General features: G+C 50.2%; 1 protein-coding gene and 1 non-coding gene across 2 annotated transcripts in view; both read left to right on the top strand.

The window, feature by feature from the left end:
* Positions 1-668: 668 nt before the first annotated feature.
* The window catches only part of OAT (ornithine aminotransferase), a 19,240-nt gene continuing 7,346 nt past the window's right edge, over positions 669-12,562 (top strand). Inside the window, exons 1-4 of the mRNA XM_049764485.1 lie at positions 669-719; positions 9,266-9,491; positions 10,426-10,650; positions 10,765-10,860. Coding sequence (XP_049620442.1) covers positions 9,293-9,491; positions 10,426-10,650; positions 10,765-10,860 — 520 coding nt within the window. The 5' untranslated portion in view covers positions 669-719; positions 9,266-9,292. The remainder of the gene's footprint in view (positions 720-9,265; positions 9,492-10,425; positions 10,651-10,764; positions 10,861-12,562) is intronic.
* LOC125995253 (U6 spliceosomal RNA) lies at positions 8,176-8,282 on the top strand. The gene has a single exon (XR_007490804.1). It is a non-coding gene; the product is annotated as a U6 spliceosomal RNA (small nuclear RNA).

The raw sequence follows: 12,562 nt of genomic DNA, 5'->3' as shown, positions 1-12,562 counted from the left end.
ATAAAGTGGACTTAATTAAATCAATTAATTTAATTTTTAAAATTTAAATTTAATTGGGGCTGGAGAGATAGCTTGGAGGTAAGGCGTTTGCCTTTCATGCAGGAGGTCATCGGTTTGAATCCTGGTTTCCCATATGGTCCCCCCCATGCCTGCCAGGAGCAATTTCTGAACCTGGAGCCAGAAATCATCCCTGAGCACTGCAGGGTGTGACCCCAAAACCACACACACACACACACACACACACACACACACACACACACACACACAAAATTCAAATTTAATTAATTAAATTAAAGTGGAAATTAATTAAATGCTAGCAAACCCCACCAGGAAAATGGTTAGGCCAAAGAAAGCATCATTATTAGGTGGGCATGGGGAAAGCGGGGAGACCTAGGTAAGCAAAAGTGTGGGCTGAATGCTGCCATGTCATCCCTGACATCCTTCTGGAGGTGGGAGGTGGAAGAGAAAGGGCTGGGGCACCGCCGGACCTGCAGCACAGGAGCCCAGAATTCCAGGCCGCTCCGTCGGAGGTCGGACTGTGACGCACACTCGCTGTGTGGGCGGAGCGTATACGGGCACACTCTATTGGCTGCCGGCCCTCCACAATAGCCAATGGGAGCAGAGGGCGTTCCGGGGGCGGGGCGGAGGCCGCGCCTTAAAGGGGGAGAGCGGGGCTGCGCCGACCTGTCTGCTCCGCTCCCGCTGCCCAGACGCACCAGGTATCCCCCCTACGGCGGGACGCGTTCGGGGCTCCCCGGACAGCCATGCAGATGCGCACCCTGGCTCAGCGGGCGGCCGAGGGCTACGGGCGGGCCGGCCCGGGCCTGGATTCTAGGGGGGGTCCCCGCTTTGGGCCTGCGGGCAGGCCCCGCCTCCGCGGTCCGTGTACGTGGCGCGCAGCGGGGCGCGAGGCCCGGGAGGTGCGGGCGGAGCTGGGGGGGCTCCCGTACTCGATCCCCGAAATGCGGGTGTTCCATTTCCCGCCTCCAGCGCCCCCGCAGCCCTGACTGTCTGGGCCACCCGCCTCCCTGGAGCCCACGCAGAGACCCCGGAGCGCCCCGCGTCTGCGCTCCGGCCTGGCGCGCGCGCACCCCAAGGCCGGGGAGGGGCCTTTGGGGGGCGCATGGACTTCCAGGGTCAGCCTGAGGGGGTGCAGCAAAGGGTGGGCGACCTCCTTGGACCCGGGGATGAGGGAGGGGGGTTTCGGGGCGCTGCCACTCCACTGCCCGCCTCTCCCCTGTCCTCTCCCCCAGCGAACCCTATGTCCAAATGCGGGCGCTTAGCTTGTCTTTGGGTAGCAGGGGTGTGTGTGTGTGTGTGTGTGTGTGTGTGTGTGTGTGTGTGTGTGTGTGTGTGTGTGTGTGCATTAGACACGTCCAAAGCGAACCTCGACTTTGGGTAGTTGAAGTGTGTGTGTGCATTAGATCCGTCCAGATTGTGTGCATATGTTCTTTAGACACGACTTTGGGTAGTTGTGTGTGTGTGTAGGAGGCCCAGCTCCTCTTTCTTTCTCGGCTCTGATCATTCTGCCCAATTTTTTTGAGGGGGGCCACAGCAGGCCATCCTCAGGGCTGGCTGACTCCGGGCTCAGTGCTCGTGGATCCTCTGTGGGGTAGCCAGCATCGAAACCCGGTTTGTGGCGGTTAGGGCGAGCCCTGTGCCAGCTCTTGGTTTACTGTCTGGGTGTAGCCTTGAACCTGGGAGTGTTCTTTCTCATGCAGATGCTTCCTAGCTCCGTTGGAATCCACTATTTTTCTTGGGCCCATCCTGGGCCCGCCTCCCAGTTCCTGGCTGTGGAAGAGATGCCTGGGAGGCGCTGGTCTTGCACGCGGGCAGGCAGACTCCGGTTGGATCTCTGGTATCCTGGAAGGTCCCCTGAGAACCCCCTGGAGTGATCCCTGACCAGAGCCAGGAGTAAGATCTGAGCATCACCCAGTGAGGACCCCAAAACGAAAGACAGGCAGGCAGGCGGACAGGTAGGCTGGCTGGCAGGAAGGAAGGAAGGAAAAGGAAGGAAGAAGGAAGGAGGGAAGGAAGGAAGGAAGGAGGGAAGGAGGGAGGCAGAGAGGGAGGGAGGGAGGAAGGAAAGACTGACTTCAAATGAGCAGATAACATTACCTCCTCAAAACAAAAAGGAAATTTTACATCAGAATTGCCTCAAAAACCTCAAAGAACCCAATTTAAGTTTTTTTTTTTTTTTTTTTTTGGTTTTGTTTTTGGGACACACCGGTGGTGCTCAGAAGTTACTCCTGGTTCTGTGCTCAGGAGTCATTACCAACAGTGTTCGGGGACCATGTGGGATGCCAGTGATTGAACCCAGGTTGGCCATGTGCAAGGCAAATGCCTTCCTCATTGTGCTGTTGCTTTGGCCCCCCTTTTTAAATTGCTGTTTTTTGAGTCACACCTGGTGATGCTCAGGGGTCACTCCTGGTTGGGCTTGGAGAGCCATATTGAATACTGGAGATCGAACCCAGGTCAGCCCAATGCAAGGCAAGTGCCCTCCCTTCTGTATGATTGCTCCAATCCCATCCAGTATAACTTGAAACCTCCATTCTTAAAAAGCTCTTTTTTGGACGGGTAAAGTTCACATTTCTAGTATTTCCTCCCCGCCCCCCTCCTGGCCTTTATCCACTTAAGTATTTTATGCCCTTTGCTGAATTCTGGAGCTCGGCTGGGCCCTAACAGCTAAGCTTGGGGTGTGTGTGGTGTTTAGCCAATCGGTAGAGCCGTGCCAGGTGTCTGCAGTGACGCACTGAGAAATCTGAGTTGAATTTTACCCAGATTATGTAAAAAAAAAAAAAAGAAAAAAGCAACAACAAAACCCCCATTCTTGGTAAACATTAAAAAGAAAGAAGTTGGGCCCGGAGAGATAGCACAGCAGCATTTGCCTCGAAAGCAGCCGATCCAGGACCAAAGGTGGTTGATTCGAATCCCGGTGTCCCATATGGTCTCCCGTGCCTGCCAGGAGCTGTTTCTGAGCAGACAGCCAGGAGTAACCCCTGAGCACAGCCGGGTGTGGCCCAAAAACCAAAAAAAAGAAAGAAAGAAAGAAAGAAAGAAAGAAAGAGAGAGAGAGAGAGAGAGAGAGAGAGAGAGAGAAAGAAAGAAAGAAAGAAAGAAAGAAAGAAGTTTATTTGTGAATGGTTACCGCAAAGAAAGTAAATATTTAACAAACAGAATCTGTAAAATTTTTTATTTATTTTTTTTGGTTTTTGGGCCACACCTGGCTGTGCTCAGGGGTTACTCCTGGCTGTCTGCTCAGAAACAGCGCCTGGCAGGCACGGGGGACCATATGGGACACCGGGATTCGAACCAACCACCTTTGGTCCTGGATCGGCTGCTTGCAAGGCAAACACCGCTGTGCTATCTCTCCGGGCCCTAAACCAGATTTCTTAATTTTTCTGTATAGTATCAGGGATGAACCCAATCCCTCCTTAAACGGCCTTTTAGAATTTGTTTCGGGATCACACCAGTCGTGCTGGGATGTTTTCTAACTTGGTGCTCAAAAGTGATGCTTTGGGGGGAGCAGGGAACTATGGGACCAGGATATAACTGGGCCTGTGAAATGTGGATTCTTGGCAAGTCAAATGCCTTCTTTGATACCCTATCTCTGACCCCTTGTGTATCCCCTCTTTTTTTTTTTTTTTTTTTTTAGTTTTGGGGTCACACCCAGCAGTGCTCAGGGGTTACTCCTGGCTCTAGGCTCAGAAATCATTCCTGGCAGGCTTGGGGGACCATATGGGATGCCGGGATTCAAACCACCAACTTTCTGCATGCAAGGCAAACGCCTTACCTCCGTGCTATCTCTCCGGCCCCAGTGTATCCCCTTCTTGAGTTGGCTTAGATACATTGCATGTTCTGCTCATTGGATTCAGAAACCTTGACTGTTGCCATTTTATTTTATTTTATATTTTTTGGTTTTTGGGTCACACCGGGCAGCGCTCAGGTTTTACTCCTGGCTCTTCGCTCAGAAATTGCTCCCGGCAGGCTTGGGGAACCATATGGGATGCTGGGATTCGAACCACCATCCTTCTGCAAGGCAAACGCCCTACCTCCATGCTATCTCTCTGGCCTCATGTTGCTTTTTTTATTGCTTACTCGCCCACATTAAGGTGCAAGACTCACAGTTTAAGAAATTTCATACTGGGCCTGGAGAGATAGCACAGCGGCGTTTGCCTCCTTGCAAGCAGCCGATCCAGGACCAAAGGTGGTTGGTTCGAATCCCGGTGTCCCATATGGTCCCTTGTGCCTGCCAGGAGCTATTTCTAAGCAGACAGCCAGGAGTAACCCCTGAGCACCGCCGGGTGTGACCCAAAAGCCAAAAAAAGAAATTTCATACTAAATTAACTTTTTTTTTTTTTTGGGCCACACCTGGCTTGGGGGACCATATGGGATGCGGGGGTGGGGGTGGGGGTGGGGGGGAAATCGAACCGTGGTCCTTCTTAGGCTAGCGCTGGCAAGGCAGACACCTTACCTCTAGCGCCACCACGCCGGCCCCTAAATTAACTTTGTAAGTTGAATCCTTGAATGGGATTCTGTGGTGTGTGTGTTCTGATGCAGGCAGCTAGACTTGGGTCTGAGGCCTTAGAAGGCTTGGATACGGGCCTGGAGAGATAGCACAGCGTGTTTGCCTTGCAAGCAGCCGATCCAGGACCAAAGGTGGTTGGTTCGAATCCCGGTGTCCCATATGGTCCCCCGTACCTGCCAGGAACTATTTCTGAGCAGACAGCCAGGAGTAACCCCTGAGCACCGCCGAGTGTGGCCCAAAACCCCCCCCAAAAAAAAAGAAAAAAAAAAAAGAAGGCTTGGATACATGTTCACTTGCTTATCAAAATAGCTTCTTCTGCAAATTTGCTTATCAATGGGAGTTTCTTCTCTGGAACTGGTACATGGCTGGACAATTGTGATGGCACTGGATATGCTGATTTTGATTCTTTTTTCTGTGAGGAGGGCAGGGTGTGTTTTGGACACACGAGGTACTGAGTGTCCAATTGAGGGTGGCAGTGCTTCTGGGGACCTGCCATTTCATCATTGTCTTCAGATGACTGGCCTGGCTTCTTCATGAGTTTTGTGTCTGAGGAATAGCCTCTCCAAACGAAGGCAAAGTTCTGGGGCAAAGCGAATTTTACTACATGGTGGCTATCCTTCCATGGGAGAGAAGTATGGGGACAGGTGGCTTTAGGCTCAGTCTTGTGACAGACACCAGCTCCCATTAGAATTCTGGGCCACTGGGCAGATGTCTCAGGTGAGAAAAGTGAGTATATGTATTGACATAGAGACAGAAGTAATCAGAAAATGCATCACTACCTCCTAAGTATGAGTCCAGGCAATTTTATTATCATTGTCTTTTTTTCTTGCTAGTAAAACAACTTTTATTTATTGGTTTTTGGGCCACACCTGGTAACACTCAGGGGTTACTTCTGGCTATGCACTTAGAAATCGCTCCTGGCATGGGGACCATATGGGACGCCGAGGGATTGAACCACGGTCCTGTCATAGGTCAGTTGCGTGCAGGACAAATACCCTACCGCTGAGCCACTGCTCCAGCCCCTAAAACACATTTTAAAATTTAATATTTGGCAAGTTTTGGGTCACTACTTGGTGGTACTCAGGGCTCCCTCCTGGCTCTGCTCAATGATCCTTCCTGGCAGTGCTGGGTGGGGGCAGACCATTTGCAGTTCTAGGGATGGTTAGTTGCAAGCAAAGCAAATGCCATAATCCTGGCAGGCTTGTGGAATCCCGAGGGCGGCCATGTGCAAGCCAAATGCCTTCCCCACTGTGTTTTTGCTCCAGCCCCACCTGTCTGATCTCTTTGACACCCACATTTTATTTATGTAGTTCATTTTTGAGTCATACCATTACTGTGCTCAGGGCTTACTTCTTGGCTCTGAACTCAGGAAACTACTCCTCGTAGGCTTGAGTGGGGTTCATATGGGACTCCAGGGATTTGAACCAAGGTCAGTTGCCAGCGCTCTCCCTTCTGTGCTATTGTGCCATTCCTAAGGTTTGGCCCTTTATCCTCTTCTGTCTCCTGAGGACCCTAATGCTCTCAGCCTCTTCTCCTGAATGAGGGAATCAAAGGTGCACAAAGTGGTGTGTGTGTGTGACCCTCTGAAGTGCTTCTAACTTGACATTGGAAACCCACCCCACCTTTCTAAGACTCTTTATTTTGATTTTTGGTTTTTGGATCACACCCAGCGGCACTCAGGGTTTACACCTGGCTCTGCACTCAGATATCACGCCTGGCAGGTTCAGGGGACCATATGGGATGCCGGGGATTGAACCCAGGTCCATCATGAGATGGCCACATGCAAGGCAAATAAACACCTTACTGATGTGCTAATACTCCAGCTTTTTTCCCAGACTCCTTTTTTTTTTGGTTTTTGGTTTTTGGGCCACACCCAGCGGTGCTCAGGGGATACTCCTGGCTATCTGCTCAGAAATAGCTCCTGGCAGGCACGGGGGACCATATGGGACACCGGGATTGGAACCAACCACCTTTGGTCCTGGATCGGCTGCTTGCAAGGCAAACGCCGCTGTGCTATCTCTCCAGGCCCTCTTTCCCAGACTCTTTTGGAAGAGGATGGGATGATGAATCAGTTGGCTATTTTTAAACCCGTCATAATTTTGTTCGGACATTTTTTGTCTGGATGCCAAACTCTGGAACTCGAACACAATCTCTGATGGAAATAAATGAGCTTCCAGGATCTGGGTGAGTTTCTAGAATCTGAGTTGTCCACCAGACCCGAGGGTAGAACCGCACACCCCAGTTCCTGCTGAGCAGGGGCCAGAATGTGTGTACGTGCATGTGTGTGTTAGAGGAGACCCAGGATCAGCCCCACTCTGGGATTACCTCTGAGCAATACTGGGAATAACTTCAAGGGGAAAAAAGAAAGAGTGGGGTGGGTCCAGAGTGATAGAACTGTGGGGAGGAGCCAGGAGTACATCCTGAGAACTGCCAGGTATGGCCCAACACTAAACAAAAAGAATAATCAGAGAAGCCGAAGAGATAGGACAGTGGAAGCTTTGTATGTGGCTAACCCAGGTTTGATCCCCAGCATCCCGTATGGTCCCCTGAGCCTACCAGGAGTGATTTCTGAGCACAGAGCCAGGAGTAACCCATGAGTGCTGCTGGGTGTGGTCCCTAAACTGAAAAAAATAGAGAGCTGGGGAGACCCAGGGTGGGTAAACTCGACTGGCATCTGATTATAAGGTATATCTCAGGGTTTCCTCCTGGCTCTGCACTCAAGGGTTACTCCTGGTGGTACTTGGGAACGATGTGGGGTGCTGGGGATCAAACTTAGTTTGGCCATTTGCAAAGCAAACATCTCCACTGTCCTATCTCTTCGGCTTCTCTGATTATTTTTTTTTGTTTGTTTGCTGTTGGGCCATACCTGGCTGTGCTCAGGGATCACTCCTAGTGGTGCATAGGTACCAGGGATTGAACCAGGTTGCTTGCAAGGCAAGTGATCAACCCCCTGTGTTGTCATTCAGCCCCTCTCATCCTTCACAAATCAATTTTGTGGATACGGATGTTTGAAGGAAGCCAGGTCGTTCTTAGAAGCATGCACTCATGTATAGAATTCTTTGTCCCCGTTGTAGGAATACTTGGATCCTTGAAAGGACTTCCTTGAATCACAGGTCAGTAATCTGTGTTCCAATCAGACCTGGCAGACTGGAAAGCTGTTTTTTTTTCTGTTGTTGTTGTTGAAATACTCAGTGTGTTCTTGAATGTACCGGGTTTACTGGGCAGTGCCCAGTATTTTAAGTCTTTGCTCATTTGGCAGTACTTGGTGTGCAAGAATCGACCTGTTATTGATAATGTTCTGTTGAGACTCGTTAGTGGGGCTTATTTTTGTTTGGCCACACCTGGCAGTGCTCTGGGGCTACTTCCTGACCGTGAAGGTGGGGGAGACCATCAAAGCCTCTTTTGGATCTCTGCCCTCGCTCTCTGGCCACTCAACTATTCTCCTTTTTGGGGGGTGGGAGGCTTCACTTCAAAGATGCTCAGGACTTGTCTGGCTCTAACTCAGGGATCACTCCTGGAAGGGTTCAGGGGACTATAAAGGAGGCTCAGGATCAAATCTGGATCAGCCGAATGCAAGGCAAGCACTCTACCCACTCACTGTGCTCTCTCTTTGGCCTCTCAACTAAACTTTTAAAAGTGTTTGTGGAGTGCTCGCTTCGGCAGCACATATACTAAAATTGGAACGATACAGAGAAGATTAGCATGGCCCCTGCGCAAGGATGACACGCAAATTCGTGAAGCGTTCCATATTTAAAAAAAAAAAAAGTGTTTGTGGAGACATGCTACCTAGGCTTAGTGTGTGTGGGCAGCTTTCTACTTATTTTCAGTTTCCCCTTTTGGGGGTCTGGGTCTGGAAATGGAATACAGGGTCAGACAACTTGGAGGCATGGGCCCTATTGCTAAAACCATCAAGCAATACTTTGGCCCTTTAGTTCATCTTTTTTTTTTTGTTTTTGTTTTTGGCCCACACCCGATAACACTCAGGGGTTACTCTTGGCTATGCGCTCAGAAGTCGCTCCTGGCTTGGGGGACCATATGGGACGCAGTCTGTCCTAGGCTAGCACTGACAAGGCAGGCACCTAGCGCCACCACGCCAGCCCCCCTTTAGTTCATCTTAAAAAAAGTTATAAATTGGGGTTGGAGTGATAGTAGGGAGGGTATTTGCCTTGTACATGGCCAACTGACCTGGCTTTGATCCCTGGCATCCCATAGAGTCCCTTGAGCCTGTCAAGACCCAAAACAAACAAACCCCAAAAACCCATAAATACACATAAGTATATGTGTGTGTGTGTGCGCACGCTCATGTGTGCCCTATTAGACCCACGGTGGTGCTCAGGGCTTTCTTCTGCCTCTGTGCTGAGGGACAGGATGGGAAGTTGGGCTCGGACTCCTGTTTGTGGCCTATAAACCATTCCCACTGTCTTTTTATTATTATTATTAATTTTGGGCTACACTCGGAGATGCTCAGGGGTTACTCCTGGCCATGTGCTCAGAAATCTCTCCTGGCTTAGGGGACCATATGGGACACCGGGGGATCAAACCGCTGTTTGTCCTAGGTTAGCGTGGGCAAGAGATGTCTTACCTAGCACAGGCAAGGCAGATGCCTTACCAATTGCGCCATTGCTCCAGCCCCCGTTTCCACTGTCTTATCTGGCACCTGGCTGCCTGGTGTTGGGGAGCGACCAGCCACTACAGACAGACGACAGTCCTCATGTGGTCTGACTTCTCTTTGGACAGAGCCCGGAAACCACGCCTTAGGCCAGGATGTTGTCCAAACTTGCTCATCTGCGCTCGGTGGCTCTAGTGGGCCGTGGATTTCATTCCTCGGTGCTCAGCGCTGCATCTGTGGCGACCAAGAAAACTGTCCAAGGCCCTCCACCCTCGGACTACATCTTTGAGCGGGAAGCCAAGTATGGAGCCCACAACTACCACCCGCTGCCCGTGGCCCTGGAGAGAGGAAAAGGTGAGCCTTGTGTTCCTCAGCAATGGTTGTATAGAACATTTATTCTCCATCTGCATTTCTGTATTCTTTATTTGGGTTTGCTTTTGTTTGGGGGCCACACTTGGCAGTGCTCAGGGGTTAGTCCTGACTCTGCACTCAGGATTTACTCCTGGTGGCCTCAAGGGACCCTATGGGATACTGATGATAGAACTTGAGTCAGATGTGCTATTGGTCTAGCCCCACTTTTTTTTTTTGGCTCACACCCGGCAGCTCAGGGGTTACTCCTGGCTCTACGCTCAGAAATCACTCCTGGCAGGCTCAGGGGACCATATGGGATGCCGGCATTCTAACCACCGTCCTTCTGCATGCAAGGCAAACGCCTTACCTCCATGCTATCTTTCAGGCCCCCACTTTGATTATTTAACTTAGAATTAATACTTTTTTTTGGGGTCGGTGGGTTTGGGTGACACCCAGCGGCACTCAGTGGTTACTCCTGGCTCTGTGCTCCGAAGTCACTCCTCTCAGGCTTGGGGAACCATATAGAATGCCAGGTTTTGAACCAAGGTTCGTCCCTGTGTTGGCCGTGTGCAAGGCAAATAAATGCCTTACTGCTGTGCTATTGCTCCGGCCCTAATACTTTATTCTTTTGATTTTGGGCCACGTCCAGGGTTGATTCCTGGCTCTGTGTCCAGAGATTATTCTTTGCAGGCTTAGGGGACCATGTAGGGTGCCTGGGATTGAACTCAGGTCAGCTGCTTGCAAGGCAGACACCCTCCCTGCTATACTCTCATGCAGGTCCTAGTTCTTTTGCTTAGGCTAGAACATGCTTGAACCACAGCTGTGGAGAGAGAGAGAGAGACCCATGCGTTGGTGTGAGGGGTATTGCTGGCACTCTGAATTGTTTGCACACTGTCACCCTGTAATTTCCTACAGCCCTTTGCCACATCTATTTCAGGCATCTATGTCTGGGATGTCGAGGGAAGAAAGTACTTTGACTTCCTGAGTGCTTACAGTGCTGTCAACCAGGGCCACTGTCACCCCAAGATTGTCAATGCCCTGAAAAGCCAGGCAGACAAGCTAACCTTGACTTCCAGGGCTTTCTACAACAACGTGTTGGGCGAGTATGAAGAGTATATCACGAAACTGTTCAACTACCACAAAGTCCTGCCCATGAATACAGGTGAACGTTTATTTCCCTTCTTGGCCTGAATCTCCAGGACAGCAATCATGTTCCATTTTCAGGCCCAGATAGATAATTGCTTAAAAACCAAAATTGTTATTTTTCTCTTGGCAGGGGTGGAGGCCGGAGAGACAGCTTGCAAGCTCGCTCGCCGCTGGGGCTACGTTGTCAAGGGAATCCCCAAGTACAAGGCCAAGATCATTTTCGCAGGTTGGTGAACCTCAGTGCAATGACTACATTTAAACACATGATTTCATTTATCATTTTTCATTCCTATAAAATACTTCTTTGTTTTGTTTTGTTTTTTGTTTGTTTTCTGTTTTTGGGTCACACCCGGCAACACTCAGGGGTTATTCCTGACTCGACGCTCAGAAATCGTCCCCGGCAGGCTCTGGGGACCATATGGGATGCTGGGATTTGAACCACCATCATTCCGCATGCAAGGCAAGCGCCTTTACCGTTGTGCTATCTCTCCGGCCCCAATATTTCTTTTTCTTAAAAAACAAACAAACTATTTAGGTCCTTTTGGGCCACATCTGGCATCACTTAAGGGTTACTCCTGGCTCTACACTCAGAAATCGCTCCTGGCAGGCTCGGAGAACCATATGGGATGCTAGAAATCGATGCTGGGTTCATGTGGGTTGGCCGTGTGCAAAGCAAATTCTCTATCCGCTGTGCTGTCACTCTGGTCTCCTGATGACATTTTTTTTTTTTTTTGGATTTTGGGTCACACCCGGCAGTGCTCAGGGGTTATTCCTGGCTCTACGCTCAGAAATCGCCCCTGGCAGGCTCGAGGGACCATATGGGATGTCAGGATTTAAACCATTGAGTATGGACCAAAAGGAAAAAAAATTGTCCTATAGACTTGTACCCTGTGTATTCGATATTTTTAAATTTGTTTTTGTTATTGGGCCATACCTAGCAGTGCTCAGGTTTACTCCTTGGGTTGGCCATGATCATATGGGATGCTGGGGATTAAACCCGGATCAGTGTGCAAGGCGAACACCTGCTCCTGTCCTGTCCCCCCCCATCTCTGCTGTTTAGACTCTTTCAGAAGGAGGCCAGTGGTTCTTTCTGTAGGATAAAGCACTCTGACATCTGCCCCGTCTCTGGAAAACCATATGTTGTAGCCTTGGTTATTAATCCAGGATTAGTGAAAGAACAGGCTTGTCTGGGGCCTCACTTATATTGGGCTTGGTAAGCTGGAGCCAAAGACCTGAACATGTTCAAGTGTAGCCCAGAAAGAAGAGGGGGAAACAAGACATGTTCCTCATGACAATGGTGTTAGTCACGGGATGTTGTCTCGAGAAATGGACCCGGCTCAGTCCTTGCCATGCTCACGGGCACTGTGGGGTTTCCTAGCAACTTTGTTCAGAAAGTGCCAGGTTGGTGCTCACAGCTGACTAGAGTCGGTTCAGAATCAAGTGTCTTAAGGTGTTTTGGGGTAGGGCAGTGTATTTAAAAATTTTTTTTTTTTTGGTTTTTGGGTCACACTCAGCAGTATTCAGGGGTTAGTTCTGGCTGTCTGCTCAGAAACAGCTCCTGGCAGGCACGGGGGACCATATGGGACACCGGGATTCGAACCAATCACCTTAGGTTCTGGATCGGCTGCTTGCAAGGCAAGCACCGCTGTGCTATCTCTCCGGACCCAGGGGTTGTTACTCTTGACCCTACACTCAGAAATCACTCCTGGCAGGCTTGGGGGACCATATGGATGCAGGGATTCGAACTATCATCCTTCTGCATGTAAGGCAAACACCTTACTTCCATGCTATCTCTCTGGCCCCAATATTTTTAATTTTTGAATTAATTAATTTTTTGTTTTTTTGGGCCATACCTGGCAGTGCTCAGGGGTTACTCCTGGCTCTGTGCCCAGAAATTACTCCTGGTGAACTGGGGGACCATATAGGAT

The sequence above is a fragment of the Suncus etruscus genome, chromosome 17, assembly GCF_024139225.1.
Source record: "Suncus etruscus isolate mSunEtr1 chromosome 17, mSunEtr1.pri.cur, whole genome shotgun sequence".
Taxonomy (NCBI): domain Eukaryota; kingdom Metazoa; phylum Chordata; class Mammalia; order Eulipotyphla; family Soricidae; genus Suncus; species Suncus etruscus.
This window is presented reverse-complemented; position numbering and strand designations above follow the sequence as displayed.